This window comes from Catharus ustulatus, chromosome 16 (assembly GCF_009819885.2).
Source record: "Catharus ustulatus isolate bCatUst1 chromosome 16, bCatUst1.pri.v2, whole genome shotgun sequence".
In the NCBI taxonomy this organism is placed as follows: Eukaryota; Metazoa; Chordata; class Aves; order Passeriformes; family Turdidae; genus Catharus; species Catharus ustulatus.
In genome coordinates this window covers 2,660,560-2,680,598 of record NC_046236.1, presented here as the reverse complement: position 1 = coordinate 2,680,598, position 20,039 = coordinate 2,660,560, and the positions used below count along the sequence as shown (strand labels likewise).

Below are 20,039 nucleotides of genomic sequence, written 5' to 3'. Positions count from 1 at the left end.
GGGAGGCCCTGGCACAGGGTGCCCACAGAAGCTGTGGCTGCCCCCGGATCCCTGGCAGGGATCCCAAGACCAGGCTGCACGGGGCTTGGAGCAGCCTGGGCTAGTGGAAGGTGTCTCTGCCCATGGCAGGGGGTGGGACGGGATGATCTTTAACATCGCTTCCAGCCCAAACCGCGCTGGGACTCCCTGAGTCTGCGGCTCCCCGGAGCTGCCCAGTGCAGCGGGAGCAGGCCTGGCGCGGCCCAGGCCCGCCCCGCCGCCGCACCGCCCGCCCAGTCCGGCCCGCCCCGCCCGCCGCCGCCAGGTGCCGGAGCCGCCGCCGGGAGCCGGTAGGTGCCTGTGGGCGCTGGGGACCGGGTGCGGGGCCGGCGGGGCTCGGGGAACGGCGGGGCCGGGGGCTGAGGCGGGAAGGCGGCCCGGGACCCCTCAGCCCCAGACAGGCCGCCGCAGCCTCCGGGCGGCGGGGCCGGCTGGACATACCGGCGGGAGACACCGAGCACCGGGGTGACACCGAGCACCGGGGGCGGGAACACCAAGCGTAGGGGGCACTGAGAACCGGAGGGGGGAATAGCGAGTACGGGAGGACACTCGGCACTGTTGTGACACTGAGCGCAGAGGGGGACACAGGCAGGAGGAGACCAGCACTACGCTGTTGGGAAGAAAAGCAATGGAAATCAGCCCCTGGTTAACTCTGTGAGGAGGAACCAGGCCGAGGGAAGGGCTCGGTGCTCGGCCGCGGCTGGAGCGTTCTCTGCGGAGCCGGGGCGGTGCGGCTGGATGGGGACACGGGCCGGGAGAGCAGCGGGAGCAGCCCTGGCCTCGCACGGGCCTTCAACGCTGCCAGTGTCGCAGGGTGCTGCTCAAATCTTACCGAGCTGCAGCTCTGTGCCCTCAGCAGTGCCGGCAAGGGTTGAGACGGGAGGGCTGGGATGAAATTTAATCGGGTGGAAAGCGAGGTCATATACTCGGGACAAGACTTGAGGTGTAAGGCGAGCGCTGCTGCCCGGCCGAGGTCAGGAGCTGGCGGGGAGGACGGCGGGGGCTGCAGGGAGGGCACAGCTGAGAGAGGAGCAAATGTGATCCAGACAGAGCCCGGGAGAGCAGCGAAGCAGGCCTTAGAACGAATGTGCGTGTTTGCAGTTATCCCTGCTCGGAGAGACGAGCTTGCCCAGTGATCAGGGATGATGAGCCCGTTTTAGAGGAGCTGAAAGAAGCTGAGATGTCTTGAGAAGCAGGAAGAGAAATGATGATGGGTGAAGATGATATCGGCACACTGGCAGTGTGAAATGAGGAGCTCCTTCGGTTAATGCACAGCAACAAACACCAAGGAATAAACATTAGAGGGAAGTTGTGGTGTTTTTAGCCATTAAAATGGTGCGATCTGGGTTCTCCCTCCCAAGGGAACTAGAAAGGCAGAGGGTAGCAGCTGTTTGGTTGGTTTAGGAAAAGCACAGGCGGTGGTGGTTGTGGCTAAACAGAGGAATGAGGTTGGGATCCTCGGGAGAGCTCCAGGGCTGTGTAGAGGAGGGGGAGCATGTTGGCTGGGATGGACACTGCCATGCCAGTGTCCTCTGGATTCTCTACACGAGCCATGCTCAAGGTTAAACTTCTCTAGGTCCCTGCAAGTGTAGTTTGGGCCCCTTGGTCTGAGGAACAGCTGCTCTGAGGTCTGGTCTCCTTGCACCAGTGAGAACTGGGGAGGGGACTGGCAGTTGTCACATTCTAGGCTGAGCCTAAAATACCAGGTATCAGAGATGAGGTCAGGAACAATGATTTTAAGTCGAAATGTTTTAGATTGTAATTCTGGTAGGTTTGGGCTTATGTAGAACTCTTTGGGAATATGTACAAGAGCCTCCTCTTTGTTCTCTTCACCCAAAGTACTTAAAATGGGGCTTTAATTTCAGCAAGGGCCCTACTGATTTCAGAGTGTGACCAGAGTAGACAGCAGAGATAATAACTACAGTGAGTATTACATAGATGTTACAGCATGGTATATAACCACAGTATGTCACTCATTCATGTTCAGGAACTAAACAAACTCGTCTGGAAAGCACAGGCTGAAAACTTCCCTCTCCCAAGGGCTTCTCTGTCTCGATGCTGTGGTGACCGCCACGTGCCCCAGGAAATCCCCGGAAGTGTTTAGTGTTGTACCTGCTCTGCTCTGCTTAGGTGTTACATGAGGAGCTAATTCCTGCTTGGAGGTAGGCAGGCAGTGACTTCATGGCTGTAACAAGGGCAGGCGGATGGGGCAGTGTCCCCAGATGTCCCCCAGCAATGCCAGGTGGAGGAAATGTGGTCAGTCCTGCCCAGCTGCTCTTACAGGGGTGGTGGAGCTGCAGTGGCTGTGTGTGCTCAGGGCTGACTCAGGCTGGTGCTGGGAATGGGGCTGTGTATGTTCCTACCGAGCACCAAAACATCCTGCCACAGGTGTGCCAGGGACAGGTAACAGTGAGGGAGCTCCTCTGATTCCAGAACCCTTCCTAAGAAGATGGAAGTGCTGAGCTTCTTGTGTTCCCTCAACAGATCTTGCACCTCAAATTCGGTTCTGAAACTCACTTCCTTGTGTTCTGTTCTGCTCTGTCTCAGCTGTAGTTATGAAGGGAGGGAGAACATCTGGATGGTTTGGTTTATGAGCACGTTTTTGAAGGTCACTTCCAAATCAGCTCTTTCTGTGCCTGTTTTCCTTCTGGATGTGATGCCTTGGGTTTCAGCTTTTTTATTTTTCAGAATCTCTGCTGCTTAGTGTGTAACTCTGAAACTTCATATTAGTTGTTGATAAGTTCTCTTCATTGGGTAGTTACACAAAACAATCCCTTTCTAGCTAGAGAATCAAGGACAACCAGTACCCAAAAATTACAAACAACGGCGAGGGAAAGGGGGCAAGCCAGGGGGGCTGAGACTTCATAGCCTGAGGCCGTGGTTGGATAATTGACCCCAATATGAAGATGAACCAAAACTTACAGAAGTGTAAAAACTCATGACCAGGATCCATCTTGGATTTGATTTGGGTGTAGCCCCAGCCAGGCTCTTGCACTGCCTAAGGTGTATCCTTTCAGTAAATACCTATTCTATTCCTTTTGCTCTGTTCCAGGACAGCCTTTCCAAGCAACAGTTCAAACAAAGGTGGCAAACACATCCTGGGAGCACAGCTAAGGTGCTCCTGTAGCTGAGGGGTGTTCAGGCAGGGGCCAGACTAAAGCCTGTCCACAACATCTGTGTGTTTTGGGGGGAGTTAGGGTCCTTGCAGAAGTGTTGCCATTGCCAGTCTTACTCACTAACACAGCCAAAGAAGGGATGAAGGTAATTTTATTATGTAAAAGAATATATTTTTTCTCTTTCAGATGTGAATTTAGCAGATAAATGCATGTGTTTAAAAGATGTTGTTGATCTTCCAGTATGAGGATGAGTGGTTTTGGAAGGAAATACACAGACTTGTTAGTATCTGCTCTGATCCAAGACTTGTTTCCTGCTTGTGGGTAAAGAGAAGTATGAAATTCAGTGTTCTATGTCTGTGGTACATTGTAAAGCCATACATTTGATTTCTTATGATTTTTTTTAATTAGGAGACAATATCCTGGATTGAAAGAAATTCAATTTTTTTGAATAGTGGATTTTGTGGGGTCTGCAGTAGGGCTCTGTACCATGTGACAGTTTTCCTGTACCTTTCCAGGAAGGGCTGGTGACTGCCAGGTGAGCCAGAAAGGCAATAAATAATAGCATTTGCATAATATGGAGAATAAAATAATGACAAAGGCAGCAGAACTGAACATATGTGAGCTTCTAGACAGTTGTGCCAGCTTCTCAGAAGGTGTTCTCTCAGAGTGGGCTGTGCAAAGCTGCTGAGCACAGGGTGGGCAGGAGAGTCAGGAAACAACAAATAGATGCTGATATGCCTGGTGGCTCTTAGCAGCAGTCAGTGGTGTCTTAAAAGGACTTGAATTGTACGCTACTCTTCCCTGATACAAGAACAGTAATGGTTTGTAGTGGGAACTTTAGTAGTTCTGCAAGATGCTGGAGGTTTTTGGTTGGTTTTGCTTCCAGAATCTGATTTTGCAGCTTTTATGCAGGCAAAAGACTCCAGCCTGGAGCCAGTCAACTCTCCTGAAGGTTTCAGGGCAAGGCAAGAACACACAAGTGTGCAAACACAGAGGTCTGTGTACACTTTTTCCTTCAAAAAACACACAATGAGCAACTTCTGCCTTGGGATGTGATGTTCACCTTGCTGTTTTCCTGCTGTTCCCAAACAGCACTGAGTATCTGTCTCACAGCTGGAGAGAAGCAGTGCCACTTTCATGAGCAGTGTCAGATCTTTACATGCTCTGCATAGGACCTGTCTCCTCTGATCAAAGGGAATGCAACTGGGGCAGCTGCCATAGGAAACCACAATCCATTTTCTCACCAGAATGAAGTCTCTGAAGCAGAGGGAGCTCAGATTTTATTTGTGGTGGGAAACCCTCAGGGAGGCTCTTGGCTGCTGTTAAAGTTTTGCTTTGGGCCCATTTGTTCTGAGTTCCCTTGTGGCTGTAGTGTTAATTTTGTATATTTGTGGTGGTGAGAAACAGCTGTTTGAGAGCAGCCCTGTCCTGGTCATCCATCTGGGTGCAGGATGGAGGCAGGAGCAAAGTGCTTCATGCTGCACATCTCCACATGAGGTACTTCAGTGCAGCTGTCTAAGCTGGGCTCTCTTAGCAGGCCTGCCTTTAGGATAATAAAATAAAATAAATAGCCCAAAAAGTGGCAATGTGATTAACATCTTAAGAGTTGTGCAGAGCAGCTTCTGGCAGTGCACGTTTGACTTCGTAGCACTTGGCACAGTGGAACCTGAGATCATCAGAGAATGAAGAGCTGAGCTGGGGCTTTCTGTGCAAATTAAGTAAAATACTTCATTTTTACTGTGATTAGTAAGGTTACTGTGCATTTGTAATAATTCTATTCTTTACCTCCTTTATACATAAGAAAATGGAATATTACCCAGTTCCAGAGGTTTTAGGATAAAGCATTTGTGCTGATATGGGGGTTTCACTGCCCCAAACTGTCTCCTGTGTATATTCCTGAACCTTCTTTGGATACTCAGTCTCTGCATTTAGAAGGAAAATCTTCCCTGCCTTGCCCCAACAGCCTGGCTCCCTGTTAACAGTTTTGGAAGATGTTTTTGGAAGAAGTATTCTGCTTTAAACTTACACATTTACTGTTCCATCCTGCATTGTCTTACAATCCTGAATTCCATCCATCACACCTTACTGTGATGCATGCACATCAGCCCATGCTGGAGCTGTATTTTATCTTTATTTGCTCCTTGCATTCTGTGGTTGCAGAAAAACTGAATTTTACTCACAGTTTGAACCATGAGAGCCTGTTTTGCTTTGGGGCAGTTTCCTTGAGCTTGTAATTCTGGAGTAAGTGTCAAGGTTGAATCTACATATGAAGGGCTTGTGGTTTTCCCAGCCATTCCCAGAGCTGGGAAGAGGTGAGCAGTTACACCTGAGCACAGGTGATCTCCCACAGTCTGGGGACAGCAGGCTTTGTCTTGATCCACTCCCCACAGGCAGCAGCTCTGAGGGGCTTCCCACTTCCTCCTTTGCAACTTTGATCTGACAGTACCTCACAGGGTACTTTTTATGAGTTACACTGGGTAATTTTATGAATTACAGGGTAATTGATAAAATGAATTAAAAGGTGTTTTTCCAGATATGTTTCCAAGCTTAGCTGTTTGATTGAAAAGATAGATACCACTCCCTTCCCTGATTTGTGAGACATCAGCAAGGAATTGTATGAAAAACAGGCCCCTGGTTGCTCAGAAATCTCTTTCCCCCAGAGCCCCACAGCTGGAGAGCAGGTGTAATCTCTCAAATGATGGGTGAGTGAACAAGATTACCATCCTGGGGAGAATTATTGTCCAATTGATTTCATTTAGGTCACAGAACAGATTGTCATGTGGGATGACTTGCTGGGGGCCAGACAGCAATGTTGAGGCTGGATGTGAGATGGGAGCACTTGGCTTTGGCTCATCTGTTCACAGAGTTGTGGAAGCTGATCCAAGTCATGATTTACCTCGTTCCCTTCCACTGTGGGGAAGGGAAATGGCTCCTCACCCTCTGCTAATAGCATCCCTGAGATGGACTGGTTTTCCAAAGGGAAAGCACTTGCCCAGCCTGTAAATCTTTGGGGTATTTGGATGCTAATGCTGCAGAGGAACAAAAATCAGGGCACAGACTGGGAGTGGTTTGTGGTCTGGCCCAGGGGGTGTTGTAGCCAGGGCCTGCTGCCTGGAAGCACCAGCAACTTTTCCTGGTACAACAATTTGCTTCCCACGAGCAGAGGGAGGGTCAGCTGCATTTTATGGCAGTACCATTTGTTTGCAGAGCTTTTGAAAATAAAGATTGACTAATATGTTCTGGATTGACTTGTTCATATCTCCAAGACCCAGAACAGCTGCTGTCCCGTGTTTTTTCTCCTTCCCTCTTGGATTGGTTTGTTGTGGGTTGTTTCTTTTTTTTTCCAAATGGCCATGACTCAGCCCTTCCCTGCTGCTCTCTGAGTTTCCTGGTTTCTGAATAGGCTATTCTTGGGACAGCAATTCCTGACACATAGGAACAAGGGGAGTGTTGTGTTGTTTTCTTCTCAATTTCTTCAGTGGCCTGCGTAAATGCTTCACTTCCCTCTGGTTTTTGCCTTTTTCCCACATAACTGAATTGTCCTAAATTGTTGGATGTCCTCTGGGGTGCGTTTTTGCCCTTGAATCCAAGGAGCCCTCTCAGACATGATCCAGGCTTGCACAGCAGCAGCTTTTCTTTACCAGCAGGATGGTGGTGACAACCCTGAGCATGGAGGGTTAGACTGCCACAGCTCTGGCTATTGGAAGGCTTAAATCTGCCTTGCTGTAGCTCCTCTGGCTCCAAGGAGCTGTGCTTGGCTCTCCAGTAGTCTCCTGGGCATGGGGTAGATCCAGGTGAGAACCAGCATGTGGTGCCATGTCCATGGAGGATACTGTCACAAGAAGAGGGAAAACACCACCTAGAATTTAGAAACAATGGAAAAAAAACCTTTCTGCTGGCTTATTTACTGTCCCCCTGCAGATGGCAGAGGCTGGGAAGCTGAAGGATGCTCTCTCTGGAGCACTTCATGGTGCAGTTACCCAGCCTTTGATTTGTTCTGAAGTTTATTCCTCTGTAGTGTGGGCTGGGGAAAGTCACCTGCTGTGGCAGAGAGCATGTGCAGGCCAGGTGTGCTGGCTGCTACTCTCGGAAGTGAATGTCTAATATTAAAAAACCTTTGCTGGGTTTTAGTTTTATTAAGAGCCCAGCTCTTTCTGTCAAGACACAGTTGTATGTGAGGGGGAAATAGCCTAAACTGTTGTATATTTTGCCTTGAAAATACAGTTGGCTTTTTAAAAATCCAGAGGGACTCTGTTTTCTCAAAGCCTGTAGTTACCAAGAGAAATTTCTCAGACTAGAGGGCTCAAAACACAGGGGCAGTGTTCTTCCTTAGCATCCCTCCACGTTTTTGGATATGCTGTATTGTTGTTAAGCCAACCAAGAGAAAAGCTGCTCTGTGTGAGGAGGCTTTGAGAACATTCACTGCCAGATTAAATTAGCCTTTCTGAGAATAAATTAGTCGTTGTGATGCAGGCAGCCCCACTCTCTCCAGCTGTAAAATCTGCGCGTGCTGGTACCCGCAGCAGATAAATGATGTGTTCAGGGCTGTGCTGTTAACAGGAGATTAGATTTCTGGCTGGGGATGAATGAAAAGCAGCCTGTTAGATTTTATTGATTATTTCTCCAAATGAAAAGCAGGGCACCCTTTTAAAGGAGGGAAAGGAGCCCATGGGATTCAGTGCAGCTCCATTCTGGGAGGAAATCATGGCCTAGAGCCAAAGCTGTACCCCTGCTGCAGTGACTCCAGCCTGGGATAATTTTGAGGTGCTCAGGGATCTCGATCACCCAGCTCATGGCAGAAGGGAGCTGAATCCCTTGCAGGGGAGGATAAAGCCTGGAATCTGGAGTAGAGGAGTGCAGTGGGGATGGGATTTTGGCTGCTGCCCACTCTTCTGGGCTTGTGTTTTTAGCTGAGCACTGGATAAAAAGCTGCTCCTGCTGTGTGCGTGCTGCCCTTTTCTTAGAGGCATCTTTGATTTGTCTCCTAATTAACTTAATGCCTTTATTGTGCCATATCAGGAAGTGCTCACACGAGGCTGGGCCTGTGCTGAAGCCTCAGCTTGTCCTTCCCACCTGCGCCACTGGGACTGCTCAGCTCCTCCAAAACCTTCACGAGGTCTTAGAGCAAGCAGGGACTAGAGACCCTTTCCAGTGGTGTCAAATGTCAGCCCTTTCCCTGGGCTTGTTGCAGGTCTTCCACAGAGATGTCATCTGGAGCATATTTGTGGTTTGGGAATGGAAGTTTCCCCCAGAGTTCATGGCCACAGAGGGTGTGAATTTAGCCTTTCAGACTCTCCTTGCCGTGATTCAGGATGGTTTAGCATGGTGGCAGCTCAGTTTGGAGCTGCCTGCTGGGCTGTTCTGATGTGAGAGAAAACAGTTCCCAGCCGGTTTAGTGTCCTAACTGTGACAGCTGCTCCTCTTCCTCAGGCTCAGGAGAGGATTTGAGCAGCTAAGCTATTTACCTGCCCTGAGGACATCCTGCTGTTATGGGCTTGAATCTTCCCTGTCCCATCCTCTGCTGTGGGAACTGTGACCTTGGGACTGCTACAAACCCTCTGACCAGAGATGCTTTTCTTGGAGCAGCAAAGCAGTGAGGTGTTGCTCTGACAGAGAAAGGGTTTGGAAAAGCCCAGAGCAGGGACCTGGGGAGGAGTGTTCTGTGTGTTAGGGCTGCTTGGAGTCCAGCTCTGCCCTAGATTTTCAGAAGGAGCTTTGGGGAAGGGGTTAGGAAGGAGTTGGCAGGAACTGGTGCTGCAAATGGAAATCATAGTCATACCTGGCCTGAAAATGACCTCAGTGGACCTGGAAGTCAATGTGGACTAGCCAAGTCTGGTGGGAACTGAAGGAAGAATTGGAGGTGGCAGGAGCTCTGTGTAACTTGGGGGTGCCCAGCATTGGGCACACTTAGTGGCTGTTGGGTAATCCATGGGTTTCCCCTCTGGGACATCATCATCCATCTTTGAGCAGCCCAAATGAGTTGGGCTTGGGAGCAGTGCCAGGTACCCTTCTCCTGTCCAAATGCCATGGACAATCCAGCCCCATGCTGGTGGCCCTGGGCAACTCCAAGAGAACTCCCAGTCTGGAACTGGGAGGTTCTGTGGGAGCCAGAAAGTGAGTGTGGTAACACAAATGGCCTCAGCATGGAAAAGTTCCCCCAGTGCACGTCTTGGGATGTGTGTGGGTCCTCCTTGTTGGCAATGGGACTCAGGAGAGATCTCACACCACACACACACGATCCTGCTGGACCCCAAACCACACTCCTTTGCAAAGAGTGAGCCTTGGCCTTACATAAAATCGAGTGACACAGAGCGCTTGGCACTAGTCCTCAAAAAAAGTTCAAGGTGACATTGTACCTGATAAATCTGAATGTCAGCAGCTTCTCTGGCGCCGAGGCAGGGGGATCTGTGAGCATGGGAAATGCTAATGTTGGAGACTGGAGCCAGTCCTACAGCAAGCTGGTGCTCTCCTTGGGTAAGGAAACATCGGTGCCGTGGCATCTGTTTTGTACAGCACTTGAAAATGGATCTGGAATCACCAGCAATGTATTCAAAATTATTTCATTGTGTTGCAAAATCTGCAAGGGAATTCTGAATACACTCTTGGGCTCTGATTAATTCTGAAACTGAAATGCAAAAGTGCTGATCGTCTCTAATTTCCTCCTCCATTGGAGCTCACTGTGTCATTTCATGGACGTCACACGTGTACTCAGTTTGATTCAGCAATGATGTAGCTGTTTATTTGACTTTCTCTCAAAAAATTCTATAGAAGGAGGGAGAAATTAAGGAGAGAGTGCTTAAAGAAATAAAATATTTTAAATTTGGTGTTGGAAATGGAATCTATAACACCCTGGGTTTTGCTGTGAGACATAGTGGATACTCACTGTATATTCACCTTCTCTGTGCTGGTGAGAAGGAGGCAAATAGGAGGCAGCAGATGCTGACAACAGGAGATTTTTTTGTGTAGGTAACTGAAGAGCAGTACTTGGTGACTGGGAATGACCTGGGGTGCTCCATGGAGAACCTCCAGGCTGCCCAGTCTCCAAAACCATGAGTGCCAGGAGTGGGAGGGACTGACAGTTCTGCCTTTGATCCCTTCCTAACTCATCCTTAAGCCTCTGTCCTGGACTGCCATCAGAGGTGAGCTCAGATCTGTGACTGTGCTTAAGAGTGTGGAGCTTCTCCCGACCTCCTGAGGCTTCTGCTTGCTGTTAATCTTCTTGAGCTGAGGTATTTTTGTTTGCTTGTTTAAATGAACAGCTATTCTTGTGGCGTAGTTGTGTTTGAAGCTACATTACAACACAGTGTTGGAGTAGATGCTGGGTTTAGTTGCTTGAGATTCTGGCAGGTTGTATTATCACCATTATTAACAGATCTCAAAGGGATGATGTAATGCAGGATGTATCCTCTCAGGGGGAAAATTAAGTAGATACAGAGGGCTGGAGGCAACAGCTGCTGCTATCACTGGATGCTTTCCCATGGATGTTATCAAGTGTTAGCTTGGATTCTTTGTGAACTGCAGTGAAAGTCTCATGGAAAAGCTCTCTGCTTCCCCAGGGATTTGGCTTGCAGCACCCTCCTTTTCTCATCTTTCTGGAACACATTGGTAGGATGCAGAAGAGCTCAGCTTTATCTTTAATGTTATTTTAATCACATCCATGAGCACACCTGGTGTTTTGCAGCCTGTCTTCTCCTGTGCAGCCAGGATACCTGCTGGAAGGATCTCAACAGTGAGCACTCCTGAGTGGGAGGGTGGGTTTTCCAGGGCCAGTGGCAGGCTCTGGGGCAATGGCTGTAATGTGCTCCGTGCTTGTTCTGTGTTCAGAAGACTGGCTTTTGGGGGCCAAATTCAGCTGCCCTGGTGGTGCAGAGTGCTCTGTGTACATCTCAACTTTCCCCAGTGTCCTGACACGTGCAAGGGCTGGGGTCCATTTTCAAAGTGTGGGGTTATCACCTCTCCTCCCTTGCAGCCCCTCGTGGCTCCTGGATGTCATCATGAGCTTTCCCAGCACGTGATGCTTCCCACAGCCATGTGCCAACAGCAGAGAGAACGAGCTACCCCAGTTTGTTCTTTTCATTTTGGCTGTTTTTTCTTTAAATATTCAGGTTAAGCAGGTGCTGGCAGGGCTGTTTCTGCAGCCCCAGTGTGAAGAGCCAAGAGCACTTGGTCAGCCCATCCGGAGGTGAATAGCACTGGAGAGAATCCCAGAGGCAGCAGCAGGTCCTGCAGGCGCTCCTCCCGCACGTAACCCTTTGTGGGTGGTGCAGATAAAGCCTCCTTGTAAAGCAGGGATAAAGCAGGGAGGATTTTGTGTCTGCTTTTCCTGATACCCATGCGGAGGAGCTGCTGGAAGTGGTAATTTGAATCTCTAGTCAAGGACAGCTGAGCCGGGGCTGCACCGTGGAGATTATCTGATTGTGCTTTGGATTTAATGCCCTGAGAAATCTTGCTTTGGACACAGCACCTGGCTGCCAGTGAGGATCCTGCTCTGAGGTGATTTATCTCCTGGGTGATGGTGGCACACAGAAGGTCAAACGATATGTCCAAGGTCCCCAGGTAAACAACTGCAATGGGGAAGCTCCTCCAGCGATTTACATACTGGAGAGCAGAGCAGGGAGCTTTGGCTGTCTGGCATACCTGCTTTGAATGATGAAAAACCTTCTTCTCCAGCATTCCTTTGTTTTAAAGGAGAGCTGCTGGCCTGCCTTGCCAGCTGAGCTTTCTGTGCCTGCACTGAAAGAACAGCCTTCCTCCTGGAAGAAGCAGTTTTCTGCAGTTGAAATCTTAGTGCAGAAGTGTGGAAGAAATCTGCTGTTCTGAGAGCAGCCTGGCTGTTCCTGAACATTGAGTTTGTGCTCCCTGGCAGTGACTTGGACTTGTGAAAACACAGCTGAGTTGCTCAGAAAAAGAACAGACCTTTCCTTCAGTCCTTCACTTGGGTTTCCGTTTGCATCGGTGCCTTGCAGAGCATTGCAGGCATGCGCCCTCTTGCTGCCTCGTCCAAGACCAGGATGAGGAGTTGAGGAGGTGCTGCCAAGGTTAACAGGCAGTAAAGGAGCAGGTACATGGTCAAGGAGTGCCAGGATATCTTTCTCTCTGAAGGAGGCTGAAGCACTCTGCGCTGTTTATTCCTCCCCTCCTGGTTCCGGGGAGGTGGTGTGCAGTCTGGGGGCAGCAAATGCGCATGGGAAGAGGCAAGGCTGAGGGGGAGCTTTGGCTCGTTTGCAGGGAAAACATCTTTCTGTTGTTCTGCATGAAACCCAGGCAGAAATAACCACTGATACTGCTTGTTCAGCAGAGATTTATGCTGTCTTTCCTTCAGAGGTAAGAGCTGTCTGGTGGGATTGCGCGTGGTGGGAGCTGGGCCACATCCCTGCAAACTGTGTGGGAGTGGGCACAGCATGGAGAGGGCAAAGCCTTGTGAGCTCTGGGCAGAGGGCAAAGCCTTGTGAGCTCTGGGCAGAGGGAAGAGCCCTGGGAGCTGCAGGCACAGGTGTAACACAGGGAATGTGCAGCTCCAGGCTGGGTTTGGAGCTGCCTTTCAGAAATGCCATTGTCGAGGAGGGGGATTGGGGTTGGGATTGGGATTGGCACAGGCACAGTCAGGGTATGGCTCTGTCCCCCTCAGCACACCCTGCTTGGTTCTTCTTCCTTGCTGCCCCTCAAGCTCCTTTTGAAGAGTAACAGACTTTGGCTCAAATGACATTTTGCCAACATCTGATTGGCCTTTTGTGCCCATACCCTTCCTAGTCTCAGGATTTCCCAGTTTCTGGAGCTCTAGCCTGTGACACACAGGTTATCTTTCCTGGGGCCAGGAAACCTGGGATGGTGTTGGCCATGATGCTGCTCCTATTTCTAAACGAAGGGTTCTGGGCTCAGTGAAGGCCCAGCATCTTCAGGGCTCTTGGCTTTTAAAGTTGTATTTCCAAAAGCCTGGAAGCTGGAATCTGCATCTCTTTGATGTGCAGTGAAGCTGAAAGTGCTTGTATATTTTCTCTTATTTATTCATTGAATTTTAGTGTGGTTTTTTCTTTTTTCAAATATCGGGAAGTTATTTTTATGGAGGAAGAGCTCCAAAACTGTGCAGCAGCAGCTTTTGAAGTGCCAACGTCACTGAACGTGGTTGAGTATGAACAAATGCTGCTTCCTGTCCCAGTGGCTGGAGCCACTGCTCCCATGGAGAAAACAAAGCTGAATTGCTGTGAATCTCAGCTACAAGTGCAGCAGGAACAAGGACAGCACAGGCTGTTTGTGTTTCAGTGGCTCTCAGTGGTGCTCCGAGGCTGACTCAGCTGCTGGGGCCAGCGCTGCACCATCAGGGCTCACACGTGAGTTGGACCTGCCAGCATCTGCTCTGCCCTTGCCAGGTTTGTCTCACCCATGGAGATTTCATCTGGGAGGAAGCAGCTTGGAGCTGCGCTTTGTGGCATTATCTATTTTATGGTGTTAGGACCTGTTCTGGTGGCACAATATTCCCAGGTCCCACTGCTCACCAGTTGATTTTGGTGAGTGGTGCCCACTTTATCTGTTTGGAAAGCAGGTGAGATGTGCAGGCCTTTTCTCTTGCCATGTTTGAATCCCAAACTGTTTCTGCAGTGATACAACAGAGGGAAATACAGCCAGCACAGGACACTGGACCCTGACACGTCAGCTCCTCTCATCACTGCTGGAAGTTGCTATGTATCAGTTTGGAACATATCAGTAATGAAACTAGGGGCTTTGGGGTATTGAACAAGGCCCTGTGGACAAGGGCCTGGAATGACAGGACAAGGGGGTATGGCTTCACCCTGACAGAGGGCAGGGTTAGATTGGAAATTGGGAAGAAATTCTTCCCTGTGAAGGTGGTGAGGCCCTGGCACAGAGTGCCCAGAGCAGCTGTGGCTGCCCCTCGATCCCTGGAAGTGTCCAAGACCAGGTTATACAGGGCTTGGAGCAATCTGGGCTACTGGAAGGTGTCCCTGCCCATGGCAGAGTGTTGTAATGAGATGGCCTTTAAGGTCCCTTCAAACCAAACCATTCTGGGATTCTACAATCCCTCATTAAGTGGGCGAGGAGCTGCTGAGCACAGGAAGGAGGTGGATTAGAAAGGTTGTGTTTCCACAGACAGGGCTGTGTGCTGCCCCACGGCACTTTGGCTGTGCTCGTTGTGTGAGAAGCCTCAGACCTCTTGGGGCTGAGAGTTACACCTCTGATATGAACAGGGCACCTAGAAATCTGTTGCCATCTTCTGACCCAAAAGCTGCCTGGAATGAGATCAGGGAACACAGAGCCAGGAGAGGACACATGGACACCATAGCCAGAGTGGGCCAAGCCCTTTCTGCCTGGAGGCTGAGAGGAGCTGTGCTGTCCTGGCTGTGTCTGCCACTGCTGTGCCCCAGCACAGGCAGGTTAACGGGAATCTTTGCTTTTTCATTTTCTTTAGCAAATATCAATTCCCTGGGGACATGGGGGTCCTTTGCCCATTTTCTGTGTTTAACTCAAGCAGTGCTTGTGACGATTCTGATTCCGTAGAGGATTTATCCTCTGTAGTTAGTTTGCTGAGGAAACCGGTAAAAGCTGCTCTTCCAGTTGAGCTAATCTGCATTTGTAGCTGGAAATAGCATCTCCTCTCTCCATCCTTCTGTGATAACCAGCTCCTTTTGAGTCTTAGGATCTTGCAGTGTGTCCTTGCTCCGAAGGACCTGCACAAGATGTTGGTGATTCCATCAGATCTTGAACTTAAACCTGGTAATTTTGGAATACTGCAGGGCTGTCATTGCCAGGGTGGTGAGGGATGCTCTGGGGTAGTTCCTGCCCAGTGCCAAGGGGAAGCTGGGTGCCCTCTGCTTTCCCACGGAGCTCTCTGTCAGAAATGGGCCGGGTTTTGTGCTGCTCACATTAAGATGAAAGAAAGCACAGGAGAGAAACAGCTTCTAAGAGGCTTAAAAGCAACAGGCTTTCTTTTCCTCCTGGGAAGGGCACACAGCCAACATCTTGCTCTTTACAGATCTCTCTTAATAAGCAGAATATTGCATTAGAAGCAGTTGAGTCTGCCAAGTAGGAGCAGAGGGGCCCTGCACCCACAGCGCGTGTGGCTCTGGGCTGTCACCCTCAGGCTGCCATCCCCTGGCCAGGGTGGCAGCATTAATGGCTGGCTCACCCTGGAGCTCTTGCTTCATCTGATGGGTATTGCTGGAGTGGCTGGTGGAGGAATCATTCTCTCCTGTGTTTCCTTGCCAGCTGCTTTGATGGGGGGAGTGTTGAAAGATTATTATGGGAAAGCAGCATCTGAGTGGGAATGGGAGGAGATCTATTATGTTAGAAAAGCTGTGGGGGTAGTTGGCCTGTGAGGGCAAGGAAGGCTCCCTGGTGTCCCCAGGTGAGGACTCTGGGCTCCTCTGGTTGGACTGGGCTCATCCAGAACCCCTGCAGGCATGGGGACGGGAAGGTGTGAGACTCCTGGATGTTTAGGATTGGCTACTTTGAGAAGAATAAATCCTCCTTGCCTTCACATCTCCACTGAACTAAAAGGAGCACGGCCCACTTTGTAGCTTTGTAGGTCACTGAAGGAGAAGGCAGGCTCTGCAGTATGCCTGGAAATGCTCTGTGCCATGGCAACTCTGCTTCCCTGGGCTTTTAAGGGAGAAACTGGAGTGAGAAGCAGGAGGAAGATGACCCCCAACTGCCCTGGTGTTACTCTTTGAAGCTGTGTGGCTGCAACACCACTTCAGACCTGGGGGGAGAAATTCTAATCAATTTGGAAAATGAAATTGGGGGAGACTCTGTACCTGTCAGGAATCTGCTCAGCTCCTGGGGGATCAGTGTGCTCCTCCAGGAACTGATTCAATTTCCTGCTACCTTACAGGAGGCTGCTCAGTGGCAGGGAGTGTGAACTGGGAAAAAAGGAATACAGTAAAAGCAAAGCCATGCAGGTGAGGGAGGGATGAGTCCTCCTGCCTTGCTTGCCAAGCCTGGCTCTGCTTGACCTGGCAGCTGCAGGTGGAGGTGGCTGAGCCCCACTGGCCCCTCTGTGGGCACAGCTGCAATGCAGAGCTGGGGCAGCACTGGCTGCCTGGCCTGGTGCCTGTGCAGGCTGTGCCATGCTGGGGAGGTTGGTGTGCTCTGGGCTGGCTGCCCAGCACTTGGCACTGGTGCCAGCAAACAGGACAAGCAGGGTCACATTTGCTCCTGGCCTGTTGGGGTAGAGGATGGAGCTCCCAGCAGTGCTCCCTGGGCTCTGACAGCAATGTCACCCTGTCCCATGCCTGATGGCAGCTATCCCAAGCACTGAGTGAGCAGCCTCTCACTTGTATTTCCCAATTTAGTCACATCCTACCAGCTATAACTGAGCTAGTGGAAATGGGGAAATTTGGTGTCTTGATGGCATTGCACTCCTTGGATCTCAGAGCCTGTCAGGGGGGCTTTGCCACGTGCCAAGGACACAGAGCCTCAGGCTGCCATTGAGGGTGCACGTGGGCTCCTGCCCAGGGGACAGAAGGGGTTTGGTTTGGCAGCCAGGACAGTGCTGCAGCTGTGACTCCTCTCCATCTCTTCAATTCCCTTGCTGTCTCCTTTTACGCAGATCCAGTGGAAGAAGCTGCCTTCCAAACTACGCTGCTCACAGGAGCTGCTTCTCTCAGCTGTCAAGGCCTCTGAGCTGTTGCTGAGGGGAAGAGGACAGGTAAATTCTACCCTATGTAAAATAACATCGCCACCTGTTAAATATGGTCTTACCTTAACTCATTGGATTTATTTAGAGATTTATTTAGAAAGGCTCTGTGGGTTTGGATGTTCTGTCCTGGAGTTTGCACTTCAGGCTCAGGATGGGGGTCCTGCCATCCCTCAGGGCACAGCACTGAGGGTGGAAGTGGGGGGCTATGGGCAGCTCTTCCCCACCCTTGGTACTCCAACGATTGGCACAGCATGTTCCAGCCCAGCATGGCCCTGGAGTGTGGCTGAGTCATGCAGTCCAGAGCTGCCCTGATGAGCTGCTGTGCACCAGGTGGGCTTTACAGGGAAGCCCCATGGAGCTGCCAGGGAGATTTTACACCTTGTGGTTGCTTCCTGGTCAGAGCCTGTCCAGCTTTGGGGCCATATCCCTGGTTCTGTCTGGGGGGAAGCTGAGGCTGGTGCAGTGGTGGCACCAGCCCTGGCCTCCTCTGTTACCTGTCACCTCTGTCCCCAAGCCCCTGCCAGCTCCATGTGCCTGTGGCCCCAAAGGCTGGTGTCACCTAAGGGCTTCTGTCCCTGCAGGGCTGCCTGGAGCAATGTCCAACGACCCCCCCCCTCCCTACCCGGGGGGCCCCTCGGCTCCGCTGATAGAAGAGAAGCACGGCCCACCCTCTGCACCAGGTACTGGGGGTGTCCCACTGCTCAGGAGTGACATTGCCACACAGACAGGACCCAAGGGACTGCCCTGGCTGTGGCCTCTCCTCTCAGCACACTGGGAAGGGTTGTGCAGTGCCTGGTTCCATCTGTGCCCATGTCACCCTTGGGGGGAGGCAGGAGGGGTCCTGGAGCCAATGACAAGAGCAGGAAGCACTCCCAGCTCAAAGCCAGGCACTTCTCCCTGCTGTGGGCTGAATTTGGGTTTCTTGTGGCCCAGAGAATGAAGCTTAAGGGAGTGCCCTCCACCTCTTACCACTTCTTGTCTCCCTTCCCTGGTGGGGTTGACACCCTGACCACACAGCCACGACACCATCTTCCCCTCAGTTCTACTGCATCCTTGGCTGCTGACTGTTTCCTTTCAGAGGGTGTCACCCCAGTGGTGGGACAGCCCCAGGGGGTTCCCATTCCCCCTCCTGAGTTCGGACCTCCCCCATATGAGCCACCCTCACAGCCGGGGTTTGTGCCCCCCCACATGCCCACTGATGGCTCTGGGCCCTATGTGCCACCAGGTGAGTCCTGCAGGGGGCTGGGGGACGCAGTGGGGGGTGGGGAGCAGCAGCAGCATGTGTTTCCTGGTGCCCTGGAGGGTGGGGAGACACACGAGGGGGTTGGGGCTGCCATTTGGAGCTTGAAGCAAGGTTCCTTGGGATGGGGGGCACAGTGCCTGTAGCAGGGCTGGCCCCAAGTCTGTATTCCAGGGGTGGTGTTGCAGCAGGGTGGGGCTCTCCTCAATAAGGATCTGGCCCCTCCTGCCATGTGTGAAGGTGCTCACTTGTGTTTCTCATTCACAGCAGGCTATTACCCACCCCCAGGCCCTCACCCTCCCATGGGCTACTACCCTGCCCCCGGCCCCTACCCCTCTCCTGGGGGCCACACGGCCACAGTGCTCGTCCCGCCTGGAGCCGCCACCACAGTCACAGTGCTGCAGGGAGAGATCTTCCAGGGTGCCCCCGTGCAGACCGTGTGTCCCCACTGCCAGCAAGCCATCACCACCAAGATCTCCTACGAGATTGGGCTCATGAGCTTCCTTCTTGGCTTCTTCTGCTGCTTCGTGGGGTAGGTGCTGCAGGCAGGGCTGGGGCCTCCTGTTGGATGCTCAGCCTGGTCCTGGGTGGCCCCAGTGCTGGTGGTCATGGCTGAGCCGTTGGGCATGGTGGGGACCTTAGCACAGAGGTGGCACTGGAGCAGCAGAGGCTCCTGGGGTGACAGCTCCTACTCACATCTCTTGCCCATGGCCCAGAGTGACGCCCGTGGCCAGGGACTGCCCAGCTCAGCACTTCTGCCTCTCCCTGTGCTCCAGGTGTGATCTCTGCTGCTGCCTGATCCCCTGCCTGTTCGATGACTTCAAGGACGTGACACACACCTGTCCCAACTGCAAGGCCTACATCTACACGTACAAGCGCATGTGCTAACAGCACCCGGGAGCCCCCGCGCACCACCGGGCCTGTCCCGCCGCGTCCGTCTCCGCCTGCATCACTCCTCGCTTCCCTGCCGGTGTGTGTGTGTGTGTGATCCCCGGCTCCCTCCCTGCAGAGCTGCCACCACCTGCCCCCAGCTCTGCTCCTCACTGCAATAGTTGGATTGGTGACACTGGTGCACAGGGGAGTGGGCCCAGGCCCCAGACGCGATGTGGGGGGCAGCACTCTGCACCCCGTTATGCTCCAGGGTGTGAGCGAGGCCCCTCGCACCTGGAGCAACCCTGGGAAAAGCAGCAGCTGCTGGAGGTGCCCACCGCAGTCCCACAGTGCAGTGGGTGCCTGGCTGCAGGGAGATGCTGAGACAGGAGCCCAGGAGGGGACCCAAGCAGGCCATGGTGCCCTCAGGGGATGCAGCACAGCCTTTGCGGCACTTTGAGGAAGGGGTTCAGTGGCAAGGAGACAGGACAGTGCCACAGACCAGGTGTCCGTGTGGTTCGCAGCCCCCTCCAGCCCGGTGGCAAAGCCCCTTCCCGAGGGGAGGTAGAGCTGCCTCTGAGCACGGAGAGGAGCCCGGCAGCAGCACTGCACCCTTATCAGCACCTCCGTCCTGCCCGGTGGCCGCTCCAGCTGCATGCGCCTCCTCCCAGCCCCTCCCCGGGGGCAGGGACAGCCCCGAGCAGCCCCCGTCCCCCCGGCAACCTGAGAGCCAAAACCGCACCCGGCATGTCCTGGCTGCCCGGCACGTAGAGTAGAGGAGTTTGTTACCAGGCCCAGCAGGGTCTGTAGGGTCCTCCTTGCATGTGCTGTAGGGGGTATTTTTATCTCACTCCTGTGGGGCCGAAGGAAGGGGCGAGCAGGCACCGACAGGAGCTGCCAGCAGTACTCCCACAGCAGGGGCAGGAGGACCTGGGAGCCAAGTTCAGCCTCTCGGGGCTGCTCCTCGCTCCCCTGGCCCTGCAGCTCCCAGAGTGAAGTGGAGGGGGTCTCTCAGTACACAGGTCTGCAAACACAGCCTGGTCTGTACAGGCAGCTGCTGTTTGCTCAGGGGTGGAACTGTGGCACTGTGGTGTTTTCATGTAAATAAATAACAGACCCTGAA

At 52.2% G+C, this 20,039-nt stretch overlaps 1 protein-coding gene across 3 annotated transcripts; it reads left to right on the top strand.

The window, feature by feature from the left end:
• The first annotated feature begins 288 nt into the window (after nt 1–288).
• On the top strand, nt 289–20,039 carry CDIP1 (cell death inducing p53 target 1). 3 transcript variants are annotated; one of them, XM_033073705.1, is made up of 6 exons: nt 289–329; nt 16,717–16,815; nt 17,388–17,486; nt 17,885–18,031; nt 18,317–18,578; nt 18,823–20,039. In XM_033073705.1, the coding sequence occupies exons 3-6, from the start codon at nt 17,402–17,404 to the stop codon at nt 18,932–18,934; spliced, it is 606 nt and encodes a 201-aa protein (XP_032929596.1). In that variant the 5' UTR covers nt 289–329; nt 16,717–16,815; nt 17,388–17,401; the 3' UTR covers nt 18,935–20,039. The 3 variants fall into 3 exon arrangements, with proteins under 3 accessions (XP_032929596.1, XP_032929594.1, XP_032929595.1); XM_033073703.1 differs by having other exon boundaries at nt 18,314–18,578; XM_033073704.2 differs by lacking the exon at nt 289–329 and adding an exon at nt 11,738–12,479 and having other exon boundaries at nt 18,314–18,578.